Below are 25,620 nucleotides of genomic sequence, written 5' to 3'. Positions count from 1 at the left end.
CATCGCCCTTGAAAAAGTTTCCAATGAAATATAAACACCCGAGCTATTGGAAACCTTCTATTATCTGTTCAAAAATATATAAAAGCTCTTTTTTAAAAAAACACGTATTTCGCATCATTTCTTTTTCTCCTTGGAAACACTGTTCCGTCCCATTCCCTCTGTAAAGTTTTACCCGACCCAAGATATTTTTATGCTTGAAAGTCGTTCATTGGCTGCGCTACCCCACTGCCCTGCCGCAAAAAGAGATATAAATGGATATTTAAATTAAAATGAAACGCCTGTGACTGTAAGGCTTGGTGCCGCCACTTTCTTCTGGGTTCGACTGTCATTACAAATGTTATTAGTGTGCCACTGAGCAAAACGACACAATTACACGATGAGCTTTAAAAGTACGTATCGATAGAAAAGTTAAAGGGCGTTCGAAATGTGTCTCTTAAAGAGACAGGTGGTTGGAAGGGCGTGGGCCCCGATGCGAGGAGGCTTCCTAGACCCAGATGTTTCCAATGCCTCCGCCTGTGGTGCCTGGAGGGGCTCGCGTCGCAGGGAGGTGGGCACGGAAGGACGGGGGTGCATGTGACAGGCGCGTCTCTCCTCTGTAGCGTGGGAGACGGACGGCTGTGGAGGGGCCAGAAGAGAATATGGACAACTTCGGCTCCAGGTTTGTCCTCAGACCGGTGTCAAGACTGGGTACGTAGGAGATTTGAGGCTCTGGAAACTGATTCCATTGAAACCCTTCCAGGTACCACATGGGTTCCTCGTACAAGTTGGAAGATGCCTAAAACTACTGCAAACACTTTCTGAGCCCGTGTGGGAAAGTGTCAACGAGCGCTGATTCACCCACGTAAGAATAGTTCCCATAAGTGATTCAATATAAATATAGGCATAGGATGTATATATGTACACGTATAGCTGATTCACTTTGCTGTACAGTAGAAACGAACAACATTGTAAAGCAAATGTACTCCAATAAAAATAAATGTAAGAATACATATTGAGTGAGGAATTTAAAAATATAGGCATAAATATACCTGTACTTTCCGCAGACTGAAAGAAGGAGATGTGTCTGGGGGTATTTTGTCTGTAAAATCACTTGAAATGGATGCCGTCACTGATTGATCTAGAACAAACAAAAACGGTGGTGTGCTACATAAATGACAAATGCTCTCAGTGTTCCTCCATCACAAGAGCTTTATGGTTACAACCTTCCCTCTGATGAGTTAGAACCACCGACTGATTTTTATGATGATTGGAATGGAAGCCAGTTCAACTAATCAGAACTTGGTGCATCTCTAACCACATACGGGGCGCACACGGAGCTGCTGACTGACATGGGCGTGTCAGCCAGGATAAGCAATGGTGTACGCTGGCCATGACCTCCGAGTTCTTGGGGCTTGGTGTAATAAAAGCTTATTTCTTGCTTGTGCTACGTGTCCAGACGGGGTCAGTGGGAGAAGCTCTGCTTCACAAAGCCACGCTGGGATCCCGGCCGCTGGGTCCTTCCTTATCTTGTAGCTGCTCCACCTGGACTTGGTGGCAGAAGAGAGAAAAGGAGCATCGCGGCAGGCCTCTCATCATCTCAACCTGGGAGTGACACACCTCACCCCCCTCGCGTATCACTGGTCAGAACCAGCCCAATAGTGTGTCCAAATACAGGTGAGACGTGAGTGCTTCCGTGTGGCCAAACGGGATGTTCTTGGAACTAAACTGTAGTAGAAGTTTCCTTAGGTGTCACTTTATAAGCAGCCTTAGTCAGTTTGGAGAAAAGTGATTCCCAAGGTTTGGTGATTAATGATAAAATAATGAGGTTCTATTCATTGCAAACAGTGATTATAGAAACGGGCGGGACGTGAGTAGGGCAGAAAATTGGAATCTGAAACGGAATATGGCGAAACTGGTAAACTTTGCAGGCGTGACACTTGTCTTCAAGTATGACCTTGACCTAAGGCCTCTCCGGGGGCGGAGCTAGCTCTGCAGGGTAGTATGAGGGGATGGCTGGGAGTGTCCTGCCATGCTGAAAGCTGCCAAGGTCTCGGTTGCACTGGGCTCCACCTGGCTGTTGAACGGAGGTCATTTGTTAATGACGGCCCCCTCTCAGGAGGCACCCTTTTCGTGTGAGCCCCTGGACTTGGCTTTGTCTGAGCTGGTACCCAGGTGTATTATGGGGCACTGAACTCACTGTGAGGGTGGTGATGATTGGTGATAACTTCTCTACCCCCGGCTCTTGGAAAATTGCCTTTCAACGGCTCAGAAGACAGAGTGACTAAGCCAGGTCTGGTACCAAAAGGTGGAATCGGTCAGAGGGCATTTGGGTTTTCTTCCTGCGAATGTAAATATCTGGAATGACTCCTATCTGCGTGGCCTGTATCAACTATTCCTGTAGCTTTGATACCGGGAAGAGACTGCTGTAGGCTGAGCCAAGGGTATCCCTCTAACAGAGCCCTAGGATCTACAATCAGGATAGAACACCCAAGCGGGGAAAGTGGGTGAGGGGTGGTGGTGGTGTGAATTGGGAGTGACATGTGTACACTAATATGTATAAAATAGATCACTAATAAGGACCTGCTGTATAAAAAAAAAGAAAAAGGATAGAACATCTCTTTAAAAAAGAGGCCTAGGGAACAAATATCCTCTTTTGTTTAATGAGGTGCCCTTGCCCAAATGTCAGGCAAAGCATTACCTGACCTGTGTCAGATCAGGAAGCAGAAATTTTCTAGTCTAACATAATTTCTGATATTGTAGGAAAGCAAGCTGGAAATTAATGCCATGGAATTCTAAGAGGGATGCCCGCAAAGTGACCCTTCAGGAAGGAATAATCCAGAGCACAAATATGAAGTGAGCCATCATTTATTCTTCTTCCGTGGGCAAGAAGGAGAAAAAGCAGGCTCAGAGAGAGAAGTCATTATAGATTGAAAACCAGCTGAAATATCAAGGGAAAGGTGAAATGACCAAGAGTTATATTAATAGGAGGGCTGTGAATTGAACGAGAGCTGCCAGCTGACTTCTGATGGCCAGAGAAAGGTGTTTACTCTCAGGACCATGTCTGGAAGATAACCAAGAACTCAGGATGCACCCAGAAGGATAGAAGGAGAGGAGAGAACGTCTGTAAAAGCTGCTTAGAGGAGAAAGGTTCTGGAAGGCCTACTGAAGGGGGCACCTTCTGGATTACGTTAAGAAAACAGTTTCTCCCCAGCCTGGAATAGTGAGGAAGGTAGAGGGGTGGGGAGGCTGGATAGCAGGATGAGCTCTGGGTTTAAAGTCAAGTCCACTCCCATAGAGAACAGACTTGTGGTTGCCAAGGCGGGGGAGGGGGGGAGGGATGGCCTGGGAGCTTGGGGTTGGTAGATGCAAACTATTAGATACAGGATGGATAAACCACAAGGCCCTGCTGGATAGCACAGGGAACTATACTCAATATCCTGTGATAAACCATACTGGAAAAGTATATTTAAAAGTATGTGCATATACGTGTAACTGAATCACTTTGCTGTACAGCAGAAATTAACACAACATTGTAGATCAAGTGTACGTCAATGAAATAAACTTTTAAAAAAGTCAGGTCCACTCCTAGCTGCTGAGCTGTGTGGCCAAGTTACTTAATTTCCCAGGAGTTCGGTTTCTCTATTTTAGAAACTGGGGGGTAATGTTTCCCCACAGAGTTGTTTTAAGTGTGGGATCGAGCACCGAGGGAAAGGGGTGCCTTCAACGTAGGCGGCGATGCTGGACTTATTTACCACTCCCTTCACTAAGTCTTGACATACACCCATCCCTTCCACTTTATAAATCAGAGAGAGAGAAAGAGCCAGAGGGAGTTAGCCAAAGTTTCCGTAACTAGTAACGGTTGGAAGTGGGATTCAAATGATGTGGTGAAGAGACTTAGGGCGCGTTAAGACCATGTCGCGGATCGAATGGTGGTCCCTCAACATGTGCGTCCACGTCTGATGCCCAGAACCTCGACGGTGGCCGTACTTAGTTACCTTAAGGGTCTCGAGAGGGAGATGTCATCTTGGCTTATCCAGGAGCCCTGAATCCAATGACGAGTGTCCTCGAGAGACTTGACAGGCCCCTAGGAGGAGGCGAAGGGACAAAGAGACAGAGCCAGGAGGGAAGATCCCACACGCTGTGGAGCCGTGGAGCAGCTAAGCGCGTGCGCCACAACTACTGAGCCTGCGCTCTAGAGCCCGCGTGCCACAACTACTGAGCCCGCATGCCACAACGACTGAGCCTGTGCTCTAGAGCCCGCGCGCCACAACTACTGAGCCCGCGCACCACAACTACTGAGACCGTGTGCCGCAACTACTGAGCCTGTGCTCTAGAGCCCGCGAGCCACAACTACTGAAGCTCGAGTGCCACAACTACGGAAGCCCGCGTGCCTAGAGCCCATGCTCCGCAACAAGAGAAGCCACCGCAGTGAGAAGCCCGCGCATCGCAACGAAGAGTAGCCCCCGCTCGCCACAACTAGAGAAAGCCTGCGTGCAGCAACAAACACCCAACACAGCCAAACATAAATAAATAAATAAATTTGTATGAAACAAACAAAAAAAAGCCAAGGGGTGTCTGCGGCCACCAGAAGGTGGAAGAGGCCAACGGACGGTCCCCTGGGGCCCCTGAAGGTAGTGGGACCCTACCAGATTTCAGACTTTCAGCCTCCAAAACTGAGAGACAAAATATGTGTTGTCTTAAACCACCCAGTGTGTGGTCACTGTTTGGGCAGCCCTAGGGACACTAAGACATGTGGGAACGTGTGTCCGTGGTGGCCTTTGAGCCCCTCAGAAGTGGGCAGCTGGGTCTGAAGGGGTCAGCAGGTCACCTCCAGGAAACGAACTTCCCCGGGGCCTTGACAAGCTGCTAAGAAAATCATTTCAACCGTTCAGCTCTTCTCTTGCATCAGTTTCTCTTTGCAGAGAGCTGTGGGCCATAGGGCCCCGTGGCCCCGTTTTGCGGAGGAGGGGTACTGGCCAGCTGCATGACTCGGCCTGGACTGGTGTCTTGCTGACCCGGCGAGAGACCCACAATTTGCACTCACACGTCCGGGATGAATTCTCCCCCAGGGAGAGCCAGTCGCCAGGGACAGGCTGGCCACCGTCTTGCCGCTGCCTGTCTTGGGTGATCAAGTTGCTGGAAATCACGAAGATGGGCGTTATCCCCCGTTGTCACCCCTGTGATCTGAGGACGCTTCGGCTGAGCCCCCCTCACCTCCAAACGCTCTGGCCTCCCCTTGGGCTTGAGGTGTGGTCAAAGCTGCCAGGAGTATTTTCCTTAAATGCAACCCGTACAGACATCCCGGAGGGTTTGCAGGGATCTGGCCTGTCCCGTTGCCTCTGGACAAGTAGGCGAGGAGGAGAGAGTCCGTTTGATGTCGGGGTCAGCCTGCAGCCTCGTCTGCCCTGCTCTCTGAATCGCGAGCTGGCAGAGTTTTCCCCTTCCGCTCCTCCGTTTTAGTTCCGAGCCTGAAATGTCTCGTGTAGAGGGGATCTGCATAGAACTGGGCTCAAATTCCAGTTCTATCACTTACTGACCAAGCAATCTTGGGGAAGAAAGATAACCTCTTAGCTGCCATTTCACACTTACAGAATGGGGCTGGCCAGGCCCTTTGGCCAGGCTGGGGAGAGGTTGGGGCCCAGAGTAGCCCCTCGACATGGTTTTCTTGTAGGGGTGAAGGATGGTTAACAGCCAGAACACACGTTCCGCATGCTTCACCTGGATTATTTGATTTAATTCTCGCCCCCGTCCAGAGAGGGAGGTACCACTGTTAGCTCCATTTCCTAGAAACTGGGCATCAGGAAGTGAAGTCAGGCGTCCAAGCTCCCACGGTTCAGAGCAGGGAGAGTCTGGCCCTGTGCCTGGCCCATCTCCAAAGACCAGGCTCTGGACTGCAGATGTTATTCAATGATGGTGATTAGTGTGAATTCAACAGGTATATGCTGAGGGCATCTATGTTCTGGCACTAACTACTGACTCATGAAAGCATCTAAGCAAGTGGCCTAGTAAAAGTTGGGAGTACTGCTGGGGTGCGTCCTTAGGTTTGATGGAGGGAGAGCGTCGAGTGGCGGCTGATTGCAGGACTTTGACCTTTCCCAGGGGGCGAGTCTGTGGAGGCTGCTGCCTCGGTGTCTGAGGACAGGTGGCTGGGTTCAAATCCCAGGTTTTCCAAAATTCATCAGCTGTGAAGACTTCCGCCAGCTAGTTGACCCTTCTGTGAAATGACCCGATATGACATGGGGTAGCAGAGTTGGCACTCCATATCCACGGGTGTCTGTAAAGGGTGGATAATTACATTTCCCTCATAGGGACGTTCTGGGGAGCAAATGACTGTAATAATCTTTTTTTAAGTTGAAATATAGTTGATTTACAATATTGTGTTAGTTTCAGGTGTGCAGCAAAGTAATTTGGTTATACATACATATATATGTATCTACTCTTTTCTGGATTCTTCTCCATTATGGTTATTACAGGATATTGAGTATCGTTTCCTGTGCTCTACAGTAGGTCCTTGTTGTTTACCTATTTTATGTATGGTAGTGTGTATATATTAATCCCAAACTCCTAACTTATCTGTCCCTCCCTTCTCCTTTGGTAAGCGTAAGTTTGTTTTCTTTGTCTGTGAGTCTGTTTCTGTTTCATAAACAAGTTTGTATCATATTTTAGATTCCACATATGAGTGGTATCATATGATATTTGTCCTTCTCTGTCTGACTTACTTCACTTAGTATGATCATCTCTAGGTCCATCCATGTTGCTGCAAATGGCATTATTTCATTCTTTTGTATGGCTGAGTAATATTCCATTGTATACATTGTTTAAATATACCACATCTTCTTTATCTATTCATCTGTCAATGGACATTTAGGTTGCTTGCATGTCTTGACTATTGTGAATAGTGCTGCTATGAACACTGGGGTGCATGTGTCTTTTCGAATTAGAGTTTTGTGGATATACGCCCAGGAGTCAGATTGCTGGATTATATGGTAACTTTATTTTTAGTTTTTTAAGGAAACTCCATACTGTTTTCCATAGTGGCTGCTGTAATAATCTCTTACTGTTACCATTTAACCAACCTTTTTGTTGGATATTTAGATTGTTTCCAAGCTTTTCACTCTTACAAATGAACTGTAATTAACAAATTCATTACACTCTTAATTGCTTCCAAAGGAAATATTTGTGGTCATTTAAGAAATCTTTTCCAGAGTGAATCAGGCACTCAACATACAGTGAGTGTCCTTATATACCAAGCATTATGCTTTGCACAAAGAAAAATGAACACAGTTCTCTCTCTGAAGACATTTAAGATGTAGCGGGAAGGCGGGCGGAGAAAAGGCACATCTGCCTCCAGACATTACACCACACCCCACGCGGGAAGAGTGCACACACGCAGCGCCCAGGGAGGGCAGAGGGGAGAGAACCTTCACCAGAGAGTCAAATCACGCCACGAAAGATGAAAAGATCCTCCTCCTCGGCTCCCACCATCTCCCAAACCCCCACTCGGAATTCAGGATGGTTTCCGCTTGTCACGTTGGAAAGGGAGCCCTGAAGCCTGTGCCCCAAGTTAGAAGCCGAGACGTGGGTGCTCAGTGCAAGACCAAATATTCTCTGGAAGGGAAAGAGCACATTTCACAGCTGGAAAGAGAAGGGAAAAACGAAGCTAGAGAGGCATGAAGGTAATATTTACTTGCTAGATTTACACGTTTCCTACCCTGAGAAAAGCCTGGCTGCAAATCCCATCTGTGCCCCTGACACAGGGCACCCGCTCTCAGTTACCGGGCTCCCTGTGAATGCCCTGGGTCACACTTTGCAATCATTTTACTGTCACTTTAAACTGCTCGGTCCCCTGTCCTGCCCCAGCTGACCCTCGGTCACCCCTTTGAGCATAGGATCATGGTACCAACACGTGTTTGGAGTCAGACCCTCCTGGGCTAAGTCCAGGCTCCGCAGTCTACCAGCTGGATGACTCTGGACACGTAAAATCTCTAAGTCTCAGTTTCCACATCTGTAAAATGGGGACAGTAATCACGACAGTAATACCAGCCTTATCCTTGTGATGAGGGTTAAGGGAGATAATGGGGTAAAACACCTATCACAGCCCAGCGCACTCAGCAGTGTTAGCTACTGTTACTATTCCTGTACTGCAGTGTGTAAAGGGGGGCAACCTGATTTTAATATTGCCTTAAACAAACAGGTGCACGGGTCCCTGAGACACAGGCCTGTGATGTACCCTAAAGCTAAATAGAAGTGATGTTTGGATTTGTGTCATTTCTGATTTTCTCTCTTAGCTTGAAAACTGGGGATGAACACACCAGAATGGTAAAGTGGCCAGATTTCTCTAGACCACTGTTCACAGCAGAATGAAGATAATGGATAAAGCTTAACGTGTCTCACAGGGGCCTTTGCATCTTAAGCTGGGGCCCAAACCCTTGGCCAAAGGAATGGGACTGGAGCAGTGAGGTTTCAGACATGCACGAGGGTGCCGATGGGGGCATTTTGATGCAGGAATGGCGGCATCTCAGGTACTCACACACTCATCCCACACGTATTTATTAACTACCCTCTGCCAGACATTGTTCTATACACTTGAGAGAAACTGGTGAACAGAAAAGGACAGAGATCCCTGCCCTCATGGGATTTACATTTCAGTGGGGAATACAGACAATAAACAATACAATGAATGAACAGGTAGACAGTACAGCATGTTAGACAGGGATTAAATACCAATTTAAAAGTAGCGGAAGGGGAGATTGAGAGCGCTGGAGGGGCTGGTTGGGGGAGTGGTTCCAGGCCCCCCGCATATATCAAAGTCCGGGGCTCTCAAGTCCCTTTTACAAAATAGTGTCATTTAGTCCCCCACCCCCCCAACCCGCGGCTTCTGTACCCGCGGTTCTGCACCCGCGGATACTGAGGTCTGAATGTACTAAGTACGGTGGCCAGGGGGAACCTCGCTGAGGAAGTGAGATTTGAGCGGTCCTGAAGAAAGTGAGGGGTTCATCAGGTGGGTAGCTGAGGAGAGGGCTGCAGGCAGTAGGGACGGCTAGAGCAAAGGGCTCCAGGGGTGTGTGTGTGAGAGAGAGAGGGAGAGGTGTTCCTGGAGAGTCCGGGGCACTGCTAGGAGCCAGTGAGGCTGGAGCAGTGGGAGACCAGTAGGGGAGACCGTCAGAGCAGCTGTACCCGCTGTTTCTGTGGGTCCCTGGAGGCTGCTCTGAGGACCTGGCTTTTACTAAGTGAACTGGGGACCTCTGGGGGGTTTGCGCAGTGCAGTGCTGGGACAGGTCCCTTTAGATGCCATGTTGAGAAGATACCAAAGGAGGGGGGAGGGAGGGTCGACGCGGGGCAGCGGCCTCTGTGGGAACTCAGGTGAGGGACCGTGTCGGCTCAGGCCTCGGGGTGGCAACGGGGGAACTGAGAAGTGGTCACACATGCACGATTTTTCGGGATTTCCCGAAGGGCCAGATGAGAGGATGAGAGAAAAAGGAGTCAAGAACGACTCCAGGTTTTTGGCCCCGTCCGCTGAGATGAGTAGGTTTTGCACAGAGAATAAGGAGTTCGGCGTTTGGAAACGTTAGGGTTGAGATGTCCGTCCGCCTCCGAGCGGAGACCGAGTGCGCCGGGTAGCCTGGCGTTCAGGAGGAGAGGTCTGGGCCGGACACACCGAACTGGCTGGGCTCCCCCGAGAAGGAGTGCGGATGGGGAGGCGGGGTCTGAGGGTAGAGGAAGGGGGGGCGTTTTCCCGAGAGAGAGCTGTAGGCATCCCTGCCCGGGCTCAGGCAGCCCCGCTCTCAGGAGCCCGGGCCTGCAGGGGGTGCCATGGACCTTCGGTGGCTGCCTGAGTGACGGGGAGAAAGGTTTGCTGCTCCGGGAAGGACAGGCGCTCAACAGATTCCCGCCGGGGTGGCAGAAATAATTAAGAGGAGAAGGTGAGGATATCCTGGTAGCACACGTGCTCGGCGGCCTCGGAGGAATAAGAAACCCCGGGTCTATTAGTCTGCGCAGACATCTGGGCACCACTGCCTCGCCAGGAGGCTCCGCCTCTCGGGCCCTGTCTCTCTGGCCCCGTCTCTCCGCATCCACGCCGCTCGTGCAACCGCCCTGGTCGTAATCCTCCAAACAGAGCCGTGGCGCCGCGGCTCCTTTTGCTGTTTCGCGCAGTGGCCCGATCCGCAGAGACCCTAGGTGGGCAGACGGCCCCCCCTCCTGGAGTTGCGCGCCCGAGGCCTCGCCGCCGAGGGCGCCGCGCAGGACGCGGGGGCCGGGGCGGGGCGCGAGGGGCGTGTCCGGGCGGCATGCGGGCCGAGGCGCGGGCGGCGGGGCGAGCGGGGGCTCGGGCCGGGCTCGAGTCGGCGCCGCGCGCCCCGCGCCGTGCGCCCCGTGCCGTGCGTCCGGCCCCGCGCGCCGCCGCCACATCTGGAAGCGTTCAGAGCGTCCGCCTGGGGCGCGCCGGGCGGGCGGGCGGGCGGGCGGGCGGGCGGGGCGGCGGGCCGCGGGGTGAGCGCCGCGCTCCGCGCTCCTGCCGGCGGCTCCCTCTCGCCGCCTCTGCAGAAACAGCTCCTGCCAGAGCGGCGCGCGGCGCGGCCCGGAGCGGCGGCGCCTTCCTGCCTCCTCGCCCTCGGGACTCGCCGGACCTTCGGGCAGAGAACAGCGGAGCAGGGCCGGGGAGGACGCGCTGAGAGCGGGCGGAGACGGTTCAGGCCGGCGGCCGGCGGGCCTCTCCCGCCCTGGGGTCCGCGCTCCCCTCTCCCCTCCCGCCTCCTCTCGCTCTGCCTCCCCATTTATTTTTTTCAAATGCTGTGGCCGCCAGAGGTGCGGCGCTGAATTCTTGGAAGGGGCCCGGATGTGCTGAGGATGCATTACAATTTCACTGAAGGAGGCAGTAGTGGAAAGGATCAGTTTTTGGTGTTTGATGCGATAATGGGAATCAGGTAATCATCAGAAGGGAAGAAGAGCGACTGCAGATCCACGGCTTCCTCGAATTTTGCACGAAAGCCGCCGGCCTCGGAGGAGGGATTAGTGCAGACCCGCTCGGGCGTGTTTGACATTTCTTCCTCTTTGTGGCTTCTCCTTTTCAAACAATTCTTGGTCCATGGTCAATGAAAACACGAGGATGTACATTCCGGAGGAAAACCACCAAGGTAAGGCTGGACCCCGCCGCCGCGCCCGCCGGCCTCGCCCGCGCGCCCCGCGGCCCCGGCCGGTCTCCGCCGCGCGCCCTTCTGCCCCAGCGGCCGGGGGCCCGCGAGACCCTGGCCGAACCGCGCGGAGCCCGAGCGGAAAATCCCCGCCCCTCCCCCGCCCGCGCCCGCGGCCCCCGAGCCGCGCGTCCGGAGAATTCCGGGCGAGGGGAAAAGTTCCCAAGTGTCTGCTCCGGCCTCGCTGGCTCGCGCTCGCCGGGAGAGCCCGACTACCCGGCCGGCGACGCCCCAGCCCGGTGGGCCGGGGTCCTCGCCTCGCCCGGGCGCGGCTGGGAGCGCGCGCGCGCGCGCGCGCCCCGCACCAGGCCGGCCGGCGCCCCCGCCCGGGCAGCGCGCTCCAAGGGGGCGGCTTCGAGTCTTGGCGCCTCTCCCTTCCCCTCTCCCTCTCCCTCTCCCTGTGGACCCCCCCCCCCATCTCTCTGTCTCTCTCTCCCTGTGTCCCTCCTCTTCGGCTCACCTACACCCACCCACCTCTTTGCGGCCACTGACCCCCGCGCGCCCACGCCCCGCGTGTTCTTATCCGCACCCACATGTGGGCTATAGCACCTGAGGATGTCAGCGTTTAGAATTCGGGCGGTGTGTGGGCCCTGCTTTTTCATGTGTTAAGGCAATAATAAAAGGGTGTGCCGAGCTCACGCGGCTGCACACTGTCGCCCAGTGTTTTCCCAGTATCTCCATCCTTGGCATCAAGTGTCAGCAGCTCCCCCTGCAAGGGGGAAAGGCTTTCAGGCAACTCCCCACTTCCTGGAAACTTTCTCCCTCACCCCCTCCCCCGCCGCCCGTATTAACAAGTTATTATTTTTTGGTACTGCTCGGCAATTAAGATTATGATGGAGCGGAGAGGGACGGTCTTGCCGGAGTGCGGCCGCCTCCAGCTCCGTCTCTGCCTTCCCCGTGGCTTCCTCTGCCTCTGGGTGCAGGCTCTGCCTTGTCTCTCCGTTTCCCAAGCCTCCTTGTTTACACTCCTCCTTCCCATCTCTTCCTTCTCCTTCTCCATACCTGTCGCTGTTGGTCCTGCTACTGCCTGGGTACATCAGGTGCTCCTCTGAGGACAGCCTGGTGGAGGGGTTGTCTCCATCCCTCCCTATTCTTTCCAGCCTCCTCCCTCCTTAGGCCCCCAGCCCCACCGCTAGCAGGCAGAGCCCCTACCCTTTAGAGCCAGAGGCTGCCAGGCAGCTTCCCTGGTCTCCGTCCAACCCGAAACTGATCAACAGCTTTTGGACAGCAGTGGGGGAATTTGGGCCTCTTTTGGTGGAAGGATTGTGTCAAGGGTCGTGGGTTCTAGGGTGAGCCAGGGCTTTGGGGTCACAAGGGAAGCTCTGTCCCTGGATTTCTCTACCCCATGCCCCACCCCTACCGGTTCCCCTGTCCCCTTCCCGATGGAGTTGTGGATGGATTCGGAGGGAGGCCAGGAGAGACACAAAAGAAAGGGGGGTGTTTGTGAAGAGCGGGGATGGCTTTCTCCCCTGCAGGCTCCCAGCTCGGTCCAGGCGGCCTTGAGGGGGAGAGCCCAGCGGCCACGTCCTCGCTGTCACCGACAATGGCAGTGGCCTGTGGTCATAATCATTATTCACGTGGTGATAATCCTCAGCAAATCCTCCACAGTTCACAAGGCCTCTTCTCCGTGCAGGACAAACCCTGTCTGGCCCTTTCCTTCCTCCCTTTTGCCCCTTGGTGCCCCAGCGCGCCCTCCCCACCCGTGTGCAGGGAGCAGACACTCCAAGTAGGAGCCGCAGCCCCGCGAGGTCCGTGGGGAAGATGGAGGGGCCGGCAGCGGGGAGCGTGGCCGCGCGCCGCCTTCCCAGCCGCACGCCACAAACACTATGGCAACCTGGATCCCAGTCCTCTCCCTTGAAGCCGCAGTGATTATATAATTCACAGAGCAGTTTTGCCTCCTTTCCCGGATGCGGTTCTCAGGTGTAAGAGCACCAGGATCCCTGTCTCCCCCCCATCTCCCCCCGCCCTGTCGTCAGCACGGCTGGGGTCTTCCTGGGGCAGGAGGGCAGGAGGGTGACGGAGGGGTGGGTGGGCAGACCTGGAGGAGCAGGGATGTCTGCCGGGAAGGGGTTGCTGTGGCTTCGTAACGAACGGGGCAATGAGACATACCCAGGGTTGGGCTTTCAGCAGCAGAGAGGGAAGAGGGGCATTACGCCGGGTAGTGACGGGTGGTGACAGCCTGACAGCCGAGTGGAGGACGGGAAAAGTTGCCCGGGGCGGGGGTTACATCCTCCTCTTCCCGACAGACTCGAGTAAGCTCAATGCAAGGCCTTTTGCCCCAGTTTTGCAGTGGTGTGTGTGTGTGTGTGTGTGTGTGTGTGTGTGTGTGTGTGTGTGGTGTTGGGGGTCAGGGTGTGGAGACGGGGGTCAGCACGTTGGAACAGCCCACAGGTTCCCTGCCTGAAGCCAGGGAGGGGCTCATGGGCCTCCCCTCACATCCAGCACCCCATCTGCTCTGGTCCCACACCAGCCTCCCACTTTTCTGGGCTGATTTTCCATTGCAGCCTCCAGCTAGCAAATGAGTTTCTTAATAGTCAACCATTTAACAAATAAAACATCCGAATGTCCCTTATCTGCTGGAGACAAGGCAGAGGGGGAAACGTGTTTTGGGAGTGGAAGACACATTGTGCTTTTCTTTTCAGAGCACTGCTTAGCGAGGCAGCAGAACAGTTATTATCACCATAATAAAGTAATAATAATCATGATCAGTGGTCAGAGAGCACTGTTCCCTGCACCTCAGCCTGCACAGGCTGAAGAAAGCACGACATTAGCAGCTTCTTCTTGGATTCTGCATGGAGGAACCCGGAGAAAAAGGGCTCTTGAGGTTCCAGATATTGTCCCTAGTACTGCTCACATACTTCCCAGTGTATCAGAATACTATACAATAGAATATATTACAAGAATCAATTGTTCCTTATTTCCATGGAGCACATGCTAACAGTGTTTAAATGTGCACACACACACACTGAATAAGGAAAAGCTATTTTAAATAGATTGCACAAGAGCCTAGAGCCCTTTGGGGACCCGGTGCGTAGCAGACGGGAATACTGGTGATGCAGCCCTGACACCATTGCACATTGGTGCCTCGCCTTGGGTGAATGGTTCTCTACAGGTAGATGCTACAGGAACAGGAGATGGTGAGACGTTGGCCCCTGGGTCTCGGCGATGACCTGGGACTCTTCCTCCTGTTTTCTCTGTGATTTAAAACTGCCCGAGGTGGGTTCTTCTGGGTGTAAGACAGATGCAAAAGGAGACGCAGGGGCGTCCTGGGTGGGGGTCTGAGGCCCTGCTGATCTTTGCATCCCCACCTCCTAGCACAGGCCTTGACGCTTGACGGATGAATGCAGCCCCCAGACCAGAGGGGGTGCGCCTTCTGCCTCTTCCAGGAGGTGGCGCCCCAGGGCTTGGGAGTCAGGAGGGGCACCTGCGGGGCTGGGGCTGTGCCGAGGCTCTGCAGGGCACTTCTTGCTGCTGGGCCTCGTCTGCATGCCTGCCCCAGGGCGGAGGCCTCCGAAGACCAGAGTGCTCGCGGCACGCTCGCCATGGGCCCCCAGCACGACCCGCCCTCGCTCACCTCTCACCCTCTCTCCGATAACGAACCCCCTTCGGATTTCGCCCTCCTGCCCCAGCCTTGCCTTGATCTCCAGCACAGGCAGCATCCTGCTCTCCTGAACCTGTTACGGCCCTATATTAATTTCCTCCCTGTATTAATTTTCTCACCAGGGCTTGGTAACCAGAGGGGCCCGGGGGTCCCGGGCCCAGCCCGGGGCCAGCCTGGAGCGTGGGAGCTGGAAAGCCTGGCCGGTAGGGTTGCAGAGCTTGTCAGCTCAAAGGCAAGAAGACATTTTCCTAACTTTATTAGGGGAAAAACACAAAAACAACTGGGTACACCTCACAGCTGTTTATGAATCTGGCTGGTCCCACGCTGGGTAATGGCAGCAAAGCTCCCGAGACCTGGGTTAGGAAGTAACTGAGGTTTGTTCTAATTTCCAGTGATGTGTTCCAGCTCCCGGTGTTGTCTTTTCTGTCCCTTTCTCCGCTCAGCTTCCTCGGTGGTTGTAGCGAGTTCTGGGGTCCGAGAGCCCTGGCCGCGGAGCTGAGACTGTGAGGGCGTGGCTGGAGCTCCTTCCCCCTGTCCCGGGGGACCTCCTGCTGGGGTCTAGCTGTTTGCCATGTGGTGGTGACCAGCCAGCCAGTAGCATCCCGCTGGTCCCCGTGGGGACTCTGGAATCTGTGCTCCGCATTCGAAATCGGTAGACGATTTTATTTTCCAGGGTGGACTAAACAAAGCTGATGGATTGTTTGGGAGACACCTGGGGACTTAACAACTACACTACTTAGCGAGATACTCGCACTGATTTAACCTCCTGGGTTCCGGCCCCACTGTTGCCTAAGCTGACGGTGGGCTCGGAGAATTGTGCAAACTATCAGGTGCTGAATATTTAATGACACAAGTGCTAAACGTTCTGATAATGAAACAGCCTCCCAGCCGTTGCTGTCATTATTGAAATAATTTAGTAAACACCTGTTTACATGAACCTCAGGGTTAGGTACTGCACAAAACAAGTAAAAGGGACAGGAGGCCCCTGGGAAAGCGGAGGGCCTTCAGCGCTCTTTCAGAGCCGGGGCGCAGGGACTGACCCGCATCTCTGGTGGGGGGGGGGAGCAGAATGGGGGCTGACGTGACTCCTGCGTGTGTGGCTCGGGCCCCAGGGGGGGTGCCCATTGCTTAAGGCCAGGCCTCGACCTGGGGCCCTGGGGGCCTCGCTGCCTCCTTGCCGCGGGTGGGGGACCCGGGAGGCACAGCTGTGAGCGGGCCTCAAGGGCCGCAGGAGGAGGCCCGGTTCCCTGGCGTATCTGGGGGGGTGTGGGGCGCACAGCCGCTACTTGTGGAACTGAGTTAATCTAAGTGGGGATCCACGGGACAGAGGAGGGCAGTTTGGGCCCGCAGCTCAGGAGGGAAACAGAGGTTGAAAATAGGCCCTCACGGGCTTCCCTGGTGGCACAGTGGTTGGGAGTCCGCCTGCCAATGCAGGGGACGCGGGTTCGTGCCCCGGTCCGGGAGGATCCTGCGTGCCGCGGAGCGGCTGGGCCCGTGAGCCGTGGCCACTGCTCCTGCGCGTCCGGAGCCCGTGTTCCGCAACGGGAGAGGCCACAGCGGTGAGAGGCCCGCGTACCGCAAAAAAAAAAAAGAAAAAAGAAAATAGGCCCTCACTTTCCCCGGAGACGTTGGGCAGAGGTGAGGCAAGGGGGCTAACTGGCCAGAGCTCGAAATCCCACGGTCCCTTCCTCCAGGCCCCAGCCAGGCTGCCACCGCACGGCCACCTCACCGTGGTCCTCAGGTGCTGGCTGTGTGTGTGTGTGTGTGTGTGTGTGTGTGTGTGTGTGTGTATGAGACGGGGCAAGGAGGGGGCGGTCCCACACTCATGTTCTCTGAAGGGTTGTCAAGCAGACCTAGAATAAATGCGTCTCTTCGGGAAGTTACTCTCTCGGATCAGGAGGTTTTATGGGCAAAGGAAGCTGAGGAACAAACTCCATTTCCAGCTGAGAAGACAGGCTCCTGCAGGGTCACCCAGGAGGGGCGGGACTGGAATGGGCCTGGGCTCTCCACCCTCCTGCCATCTCTTGACCGTACGTGGTGAACGCTCATGCTCTGAAAGCGTCCATCAGTGCTTCTGATTAGACTTTGCCTGATAACCCTCTTACCCTCCCCCAGCCTCCCTCCGCCGACGCCGCTTTCCTTCTGGCTGAAGTCATTTCTGAGGTGTTAGATTTGGGAACAGCTGGGGGCTACCTCTCACTGGGAAGGTTGAAGCGTTGTCTTAGACGACAGAGTAAAGGTTCACACGTGTCCACAGGAAACTCCTGCAAAACTCAGATCACGGTTCTGTCCGTGAACGGACATACCTCCAGGCCTTTTTATTTGCTCACTTCCTTTCTGCCCCAGTCAGGGCTCATTTCAGCCCCTGAGGGAGAGGCCAGGCTGGGCTGTCGGGCTGCCTTGGCGAGGGGTTGGGGGCTGTTTGTGGACCGGCCGGCTTTGCTGTGCGTAGAAACCACAGGGCAGGTGGATGTGCAGGTGAACTGCAGGTAGAACAGGTAGAAAGCCCGGGGCGGTCAGGCCGCCGCGGCCAGAGGCCAGGCTGCCCCCGAGTCTACCAAGGTGTGGGAACAAAGGCTCCCCTGCTCCCTTGTCTGGGCTGGTCCCCTAGGACCCCTCCTCTTCCCGGGAGATATTTAGGTAAGGAGAGGTCTAAATTCAGCATGGGAAAGGGATCATCTGGGGCCTCCTTCCGACGTTCCCACCGTCCCCAAGCCTTTGGCATCTGACCTGATGCTCCCAGAGACCGGAAGGCCTGTGAGGCTGACCTGGTCTCTAGCTTTGAGACAGGGCCCGAGCCCGACTCACTCTCAGAGGTGTAGCCTCTGAGATCCCTGGAGGAAGCCACCATCGCAGAACACAGTGTTGCCATAATTTCATGAAATATTCAAGCTGCCCATTTGCCAACAGGGGTTTCTTTTAATACACTCGGCTACATGTGGTGCAGCCCGCTGGAAACTAGCTGAAGGGAAAATAAAATAATCTCGTCTCCTGTCTTTTAGAGAAGCAAGCCAAAATCCAGACAGTAAATGAATGTTCTTCCCCGTATTGCCTGTGGGCAGAAGTGTTGAGAAATGTTGACTTGATTACTCAATTAAGCTCTGTTTACTTTGTAACCATTGTGTCATGTTCAGTCGTTTATATATTTTCGTCCTTCCAAAATAAGCCATGTTGGGCTAAAACCTTTCAAAGGTGTTAGTTAGCAAAAGTAAAGAAAAAAAAAAAGAAAAGAAGGAAGGGAGACAGACAGAAAGAAAGAAAAATAAATAAGGCTACACCTAGAAAATGACTTGGGTCACAGTCTTTGACTTGATGTCTTTCTCTGAGAGTTTTGAAGAGATCAGGTCTCCTATTTTTCATCTGTAGAATGGAGACAGGAATCCTTAGCCAGTTGGCTTTGCAGGGCAGCCGCGAGGCTCCGAATAAATCACTGCATGGTGGCAGCTCTTCTTAGCAAATAGCAGGACATGGGCGTGTAAGAAAGCAGCGCCATGAAACTTCTGAAGCATCCAAACTGCATTGTAGATGCTGCTGGATGGCTGACAGTATTCAAAATTTCAAGAATGGAAACGTGAAACAGAGAGAATCAGAGTCGCAGGCGGTCTGGCTGATTCCGAATAATCAAGGGAGAAGGGAAAGAGCAGTCTCGAGAGGCCTGGTAATTTGGTTTTCTTGTCAAGTGTCAACCCGCTTGAGTCAGCGGGACCCCAGGACCGTGGGAGCAGCCTGAGAGTCAGGACCCGGGGAGGCCGGGCTCCTCATGGCCTTGGCACGTGCTCCCTGCCTGCAGCCTGGGGCCCGGGTTCTGCCTTCTGAACTGGCCAGAAGTCCTCTGCTGGTCCAAACATGCGAAGATAGGGCCATTGAGAGCAGGAGGCACCCTGGCGGGGCACTCAGTCTGTCCTCACTTTCCGACATGAATTCCCCAAACCTAAATGTCACTCCTCAGTATGGGAGGACACGCTGCCTGGCACATAGAACTTTGCTTCAAATGTAAACCTTGGCTTTGGAAAATAAACTACTTTTAAAAAATATATAGCAAAAGTGCTGGCAGTTTGTAGGTAGAGGGAGGGAGCAGTTCCATCCGGCATCTTAAGACACCCGTCAAAATAGGAAAGGGCTTTAATTTCACATCTTAAATGACAGACTAGCCTTTAGTTTCCTGAAGCAAAAACGATCTCATCGTTAAAAAGCGTGCCGGGAAACGTGCGTTTCAGTTTGCGCCTTGCTCCCCTCGACACCCACCTCCCAGCCTCTGGGCCTATGATCTACGGGGCCGTCCACGTTCTTATTTTTATTTAAAAAATAATCTGGGTCTTCCCTGGGGGCGCAGTGGTTGCGAGTCCGCCTGCCGATGCAGGGGACGCGGGTTCGAGCCCCGGTCCGGGAAGATCCCACACGCCGCAGAGCGGCTGGGCCCGTGAGCCGTGGCCGCTGAGCCTGCGCGTCCGGAGCCTGTGCTCCGCAACGGGAGAGGCTGCGGCAGTGAGAGGCCCGCGTATCGAAAAAAAAAAAAAAAATCTGTATTGCAGTGCAGCATCCATCGTTTTGTATTTGTAGACCAGGCAGAAGCAGCAGCTGCCGTGTGCCGGACATCAGCGCGTCCAGCGACGCACTTAGTACCATTGCGTCCTTACGCTCACGCTATGGGTGGGTATTAATGACATGTTTCAGATGAGGAAACCGAGGACCAGTGGTCTTGAGTAACGTGGCCAAGGTCATCCAGACGCTGTTGGAGCCGGAAATTAAGTTCAGGTCTGTTGGACTCTCCAAGCATGTGCTGTCTCTCTTCTCTCTCCACGTGGGGCTGAGGGAAGATGACCTTGAGCCAGCCCGGCGGAGCCTGGCTCGGATTTGCTCTGTGAGAGCTCCGGCTTCCGCTGGTCACTGTGGTGGACAAACAGCCGGAGGCTCGTTCTTCTCTGTGGCCACTCCGCACGCTTCCCCCCCCACTCCCTCCTCTAGCTGCGCGTTTGTTCCCGAGGTTCCCGCCCGGACCCTGCTCGGTCCTCAGGTCTGTGGGGACCTCCGTCTGCCCAGCCTTGGCTTTGAGATGACCGCTTCGCGGCGGGGCCTCGCTTCGCCACATTCTTGGGATGTCTTCCCAGTCAGTCCCTCCTGGAAATAAGGCCGTCCGTTCTCCAACGAGGTTCTGACGAGCTCGGGGCCCATCCGTGCGGGCCGAGCATCCTGACGGCACGCGTTGTGCGTTTATTGATTTTTAAAGAACATCTCGGTGGAGAGATAGTTCACTTACTGGAAAAGATACCTTTCATGTACCCTGGAAGTGTCCAGTGCAGTGACTTGTAGTATCTGTACAGGGCTGTGCAACCGTCGCCAGTGTCCAGTTCGTGCACCTTTGCATCACCCCAAAGGGAAACCCCACACCCACTGGCAGTCCCGTACCCGCCCCGACCCCCGTAACCCTGTGTGGCTGCGGATTCTCGTGTGTCATTGACAGTGATGTTAATGCGGTCACCGGGGCTCACCTGTGTCACCGCACTGAGGGCAGCACTTGCCCTGCACTCAGATCTAGGTCTTTTGTGACAGTCCAGCTGATGCCTGACCCACGTGATAAATGATGCAGTTAAAAGGAAGCACATGAAGGTTAGTTAGGGACCTGGGTGTCATTTGGAGGTGAGGTCAAGCACTTTCTTTCAGTTACGTGACAAGTGATTTGAAGATTTTATTTCTTTTAACTATCTCGGCGAAGCTAAGTCTATAAGTCACATCTACTGGTAGTTGAAGATGTGAATTATGACCTTTAAAAAAATTTTATTATGAAATATATAAAACAAAATTTTCAATTTTAACCATTCTTAAGGACACAATTAGGAATGAATTACATTGTAATTACAACGTAGTTACAGTTACATTGTGATTCATGTAAGTGGCGTGAATTACATTCACAGTGTTCTACAACCATTGCCGGGCTATTTCTAAAACTCTCTCTTTACTCCAAACAGAAACTCTGTAACCTCGAAGTAAGAGCTCCCCATTCCTCCCTCTCCCGGGCCTCTGGTAACATCTAGTCTACTTTCTGTTTCTGTGAATTTGCCTATTCTAGATACTTCACGTAAGTTGAATCACACAATATTTGTCCTTTTGTGTCTGGCTTATTTCACTTTGCGTCGTGTTTTCAAGGCTCGTCCACGTTGTATCCGGGTGTCAGAACTTCATCCCTTTTCATGGCTCAATAATATTCCACCGTGTGGACTGACCACATCGAGCTTATCCATTTGTCAGCCGTTGGACACTTGGGCTGTTTCCACCTCTTGCTACTGTGAATGATGCTGCTGTGAACATCAGCATACAAGTATCTGAGTCCCTCTTTTCAATTCTGCAGGGTATAGACCTAGGAGTGCAATCGCTGGGTCTGAATTACGGCTTTTTGGTTAGAAGAGCCCATTTCCTTGTGTGGCTACCCCAGTAGAATGCTGTGTAGACGAGGGTATCCGATCAGGAAATTCTGCTGTGGCAGTAGTGAGGGTCCAGTCTGTCCCCTGGGCTCCCGGGGCCGGTGTCAGAATTTTTACTTTAATTAGGTGTTTAAGAATCCGGCTCTGCTGGAGGAGTAACCGATGTTTCCCCCCTTCCCCAGCTAATGAAGGTCTCCACATCCGGTTCAGTGCTCACCTTCCTGCCACCTGGGCTTTGTGACGGCAGGAAACGGGTATTTGGTGAGACAGAGCTATTTGGTCTGTCAGTCCCCGCCTGCCCATCCGTAGTCCAGGAGCGCCCACGCCTGGGAACCGCGGGGACCCCGGGGGGGGATGGATGACGCATGGCCGGGTGAGCCCCCCGTGGCCCTGCATCTGCGCTGGCGGAGGGGCAGCGTGGCCAGGAGGTAGCTGGTGAGGGGCCTCTGTCTCCGGCCTGGGGGGCTGCCTGGGGGGAGAGCGGGGTCCAGGGCCGCCGCCTGCTCCTCACACAGCTGCAGTCTAGGCGAGGGAGGGAAAGGTGTGGGGGGAACAGGGAACACTCGGGGAGAGAGGCAGGAAACCGGGGGCGGGGGAGGGGAAGGTGGCAGCAACACTTGATGGCCCCGTGGGGAGAAGGAGGGCCGACCAGTGACTCAGGAAACCCTTTCAAACTGGGGGTGGCTATTTCTTCCATAAATGTTCTGTCTGAAAGTAATAACGTCATTTTACTTTCTGATTGTTCTAAAATATCTTTTAAATGCTCTTCACATCTACTGTATCAGCAGTTTTTTTTTTTAAACCCATTGAAGTAATGGGACGAGTTTTATTATTTCCATTTTTTCAGATAAGGAAACCTGGGCTTAGAAAAGTTGAACAACTTGCCTGGTTAGGGAAGGAAAAAAATGAATCCGTTTTAAAATTTTTTGACAGAATACTGTATGGTGGACTTTATCTTATGTTCACCTAGGTGGGCTCATATATGTTCTGCCATTTATTCCTACAGGAGCCCTGCTAAGGTTAGACAGCTTTCTGGGCTAGAATCCCTGGCCCCGGGTCTGGGCTCCTCCCGCAGCCTGACTGTATCGTCTGTCAGGGCTCCGTGCGCCGACCCAGGCCCACGCGTCCTGCCTCGTGGCTGCAGAGCTGCTCTTGCCGCACACCCAGCTCCCTGATTGGCGGGTTCTGCCGGGGCGTGTGTGTGTTCTTTCTCAGGTCAGCAGAGGTGAACGTGCTAAGACGGAATGCAGGTCAGGCCCGTTGCGGGCCGATACGCTTGGTTTAAGCCAACTTTTAGTGAACCCCCCTCCTGTGGGCTCTGCCTTCCCATCCCCTCCCTGGCCCTGCTCACAGGTGTGTCCTGGCCGCTGTCCAGAGCTGAAATGTTGCACAGTGTGTCTCCAAGGTCAAAGCCTCTGTCACCGTGTCTAGCTGCCCAAGACGTCCCGGGGTTCCGAGCTGCACCTCCGAGGGGATTACAGTGACTCAGATGTCACATTTGGTCCGCGGTGGAGAAGGTCCTGTGCCTCTGTTTTTCAGTTGTTTAAAAGGCAAAGTTTTCGACCTGAGCCCAGCTGTCTGAAAGACCAGGAGATGAGGGGCCTTTTCACAGGATAAACTGACTGTGAAATGCCCTGAAAATGGGGACTCTCATGCCCGTTTTGGTGAAAACCATGCTAAGTTGCTCTTCCCCTCCCAGAATTGGGGAAGTTAGTCAATCTTACCATGCTTTGGGTGTCTGCTCTGCGTAAGGCAGTCTGCTCACAGGATCGCTGGATCCAAGGAGACCTTCAGGGTGACGGCCCCTCAGCTCTCCCATCCTTTGGGGAGTGTGTAGTCCAGTAGGAAGCAAGATGCACAGATACCCACAGCTGGAATAACGGGCAGAGCATGCTTGACGTTACAGGGAGGTAAAGATGAAGGGCTCACAGGTTTAAAGAAGGAGGGGGCACACTCAGACGGAGTAAATGGAGAAAGCACGTATGACGGGGGTGACAGAGCTGAGCCTTGAAGGGTGGGCAGAAACAGGGTAAAGAGGAGGGCTCACGCTCCCAACGGAAAGCATGGTAGTGACAGCCTCATGCGTTGGATTTTAAAGGAGTGGGGAGCTGAGTTTGCTTAGCGCACAGGCAGTGTATGGGGAGAAGTGGAGAGAAGGCTGGAACGGCAGGGACGGGGAATGTGCGGATAGCCCTCGCAGCAGGCTGGAGTTTGCATCCCGTTCGGTGGGATGCTCAAGGCCGTCTGGAGTGTTCGAGCCAGGGGAAGGTGGACCAGAGCTGCTCCTCCAGAAGCCTAGTCAGGTGGCAGGGTACGGGGTGAAGTGGTGGTCTGAGACCACAGGTGGACGGACAGTTCCCAGGCTGTTGCCATCGTCCAGGCGAGAGGGAAGAAGGGGTTTTCTCTACAAAAGCTGGAGGGCAAGAAAGCCCTCTGTCTGCATAGGAACGGCTATCTAGATGCGAACGGCTATCTAGGTGGGCAGAGCCATCTAGGTGGGTGTGGCTATCTAGGTGGGCGGGGCTATCGAGGTGGGAAGGGTTATCTAGGTGGGCGGGGATATATGTGTGGGTGGGGCTATCTACATGGGAAAGGCTGTCTAGGTGGGGAGGCTTACCTAGGTGGGAGGGGCTATCTAGGTGGGAGGGGCTATCTAGGTGGGAAGGATAGGTGGATTTGGAGGGCTAACGGAGGATACCCAGCATACGTGCAGGATTAGAGTTCACTTAGAGGTGATATTTGAAGCTGTGGAAATGGATGAAATTATTAGGGAGAGAGAGCAGAGAGAGGGGATGATGTAGGGCTGAGGGCGGAGGAGCAGGTAAAACAGAGGAGACAGAGCCAGAGGGGCCCGGGAGGTGGAGAGCCTTGCTCCTGCGGGGTCGTGGAGGGCAAGGGAGGCCACTGCTGTCAGCGTCAGATGGGGTGGTGGGGAGGGGAGATGGGAACCGAGGGCAGCCCCACTGGATTTTCTCTCTTTTTTTTTTTTTTTTTTTTTTTGCGGTGCACGGGCCTCTCACCGCCGTGGCCTCTCCCGTCGCGGAGCACAGGCTCCGGACGCGCGGGCTCAGCGGCCACGGCTCACGGGCCCAGCCGCTCCGCGGCACGTGGGATCTTCCCGGACCGGGGCTCGAACCCGTGTCTCCTGCATCGGCAGGCGGACTCTCCACCGCTGCGCCTCCAGGGAAGCCCCGCCCCACTCGATTGGACGACCCGGTTCTCAGGGCACCTTGGGAGGCGGCGCGCGGTGACTGCCGTGCGGTCAGACTGTGTGATGCCCAGAGTGGGTGGCGGGCTGTGTGGGCACGTGAGGGCCACTCTTCGGGAGTTTCGGCTGTGAGTGAGGAAAGAGGAGATGGGTTTGTTGGCGTAGGAGAGGGTGGGAATGGATGGGCGGGGGGCCGTTGACGACGCAGACGTGGACGAAAGCAGTAGAGGCCGTGGGGTACGTTCAGGAGCGGAAGGGTTATAGCCCCAGCTGAGGAGATGGAATTCTGTTCTCAGAAACAGACCTGAGCAGGTTGGCAGAGCACAAGAAGCTGTGGAGTCGTGCTGCGGGGCGGGCATGAGGCTGCAAGAGGAGGTCTTAGGGCTCTGGGGGAAGAGAGACCTGCCTCTGGTGTTCCCGCCCTGCCTCCCCACCCCTGTCCGCACCAGCCGAGCTTTCCAGCCTAGGATGTGAGCCCTCTGGAGAACTGGCTGGGCTTCGTGCAGTGTTCAGCTCTGTGACTTTGTATCCTTATAATTATATCAGAATATCAGTTTCTGCGAACAGAGCATCTTCATATATTTTTTCTTTATCCTCTCCTCCTTCATAACCCCACAACAAAAAATGTTACCAACCCCTGGAATATCTCAGATCGGACCCCATTTGAGCTTTGCAATGCCTGGATTTCCCTGTAATCAAGACAAATATCCTGAATGCTTAAGGAAAGGACAGTAACACTCTTTGGGTGCCTTGGGGATGTCCCCCGCTGGTGGCATCGGGTTTACTCTCGGTCCAGGAGGAGTTGATGTCAGGAGACACCGGCAGAGACTCTGGTTGTGAGGGCAGAGCAGGTGGACTGGAGGGCCTCTCCCAGAGGCAGCAGGCGTGGTGGCTGCAGAGCTGGGGAGGCTGGGCCTCTGCACCTCCCCGGAGTCCTCCCGGCAGGTGAAATGTACAGACAGCCGCAGGTCCCAAGTCCCACCCCTGTTCTCCAGCTCCTGCGCCAACCCTCCACCTCCTCCACGTGAGATGGACCTGACCACAGGGTGGGATACCTGGGGAGGGGTGAGACCTTTACCTGGAAGCCATTTTCGCTGCCTTTCTTGGCAGCGGGAGGTGGCCCAGCCGCCACCTGCCTGCCCGGAAGCAGTGTGCCATGGCGGCCTTCTGGGGCCTGGTGCCCAGTCAACCTGTGGGGCCCCATCTGGATACCTACCTGCA

The 25,620-nt window shown here is 54.3% G+C and overlaps 1 protein-coding gene across 13 annotated transcripts in view; it reads left to right on the top strand.

Annotated features, from left to right (window-relative positions):
• CACNA1C (calcium voltage-gated channel subunit alpha1 C) overlaps positions 1 to 25,620 on the top strand; it is a 521,192-nt gene that overhangs the window by 63,477 nt on the left and 432,095 nt on the right. For 2 of the 13 annotated variants that reach the window (XM_059081308.2, XM_067008445.1), the window contains exon 1: positions 10,487 to 11,114. The exons of the other annotated variants lie outside the window; for them this stretch is intronic. In XM_059081308.2, the coding sequence (XP_058937291.1) occupies positions 11,066 to 11,114 (49 nt within the window). In that variant the 5' untranslated portion in view covers positions 10,487 to 11,065. Of the gene's footprint in view, positions 1 to 10,486; positions 11,115 to 25,620 lie in introns of those variants that run through there. 13 annotated transcript variants of the gene reach the window in all.

This window comes from Kogia breviceps, chromosome 12 (genome assembly GCF_026419965.1).
Source record: "Kogia breviceps isolate mKogBre1 chromosome 12, mKogBre1 haplotype 1, whole genome shotgun sequence".
Classification (NCBI taxonomy): Eukaryota; Metazoa; Chordata; class Mammalia; order Artiodactyla; family Physeteridae; genus Kogia; species Kogia breviceps.
The sequence above is the reverse complement of the archived record's forward strand: the minus strand, read 5'-3'. Positions and strand labels throughout refer to the sequence as shown.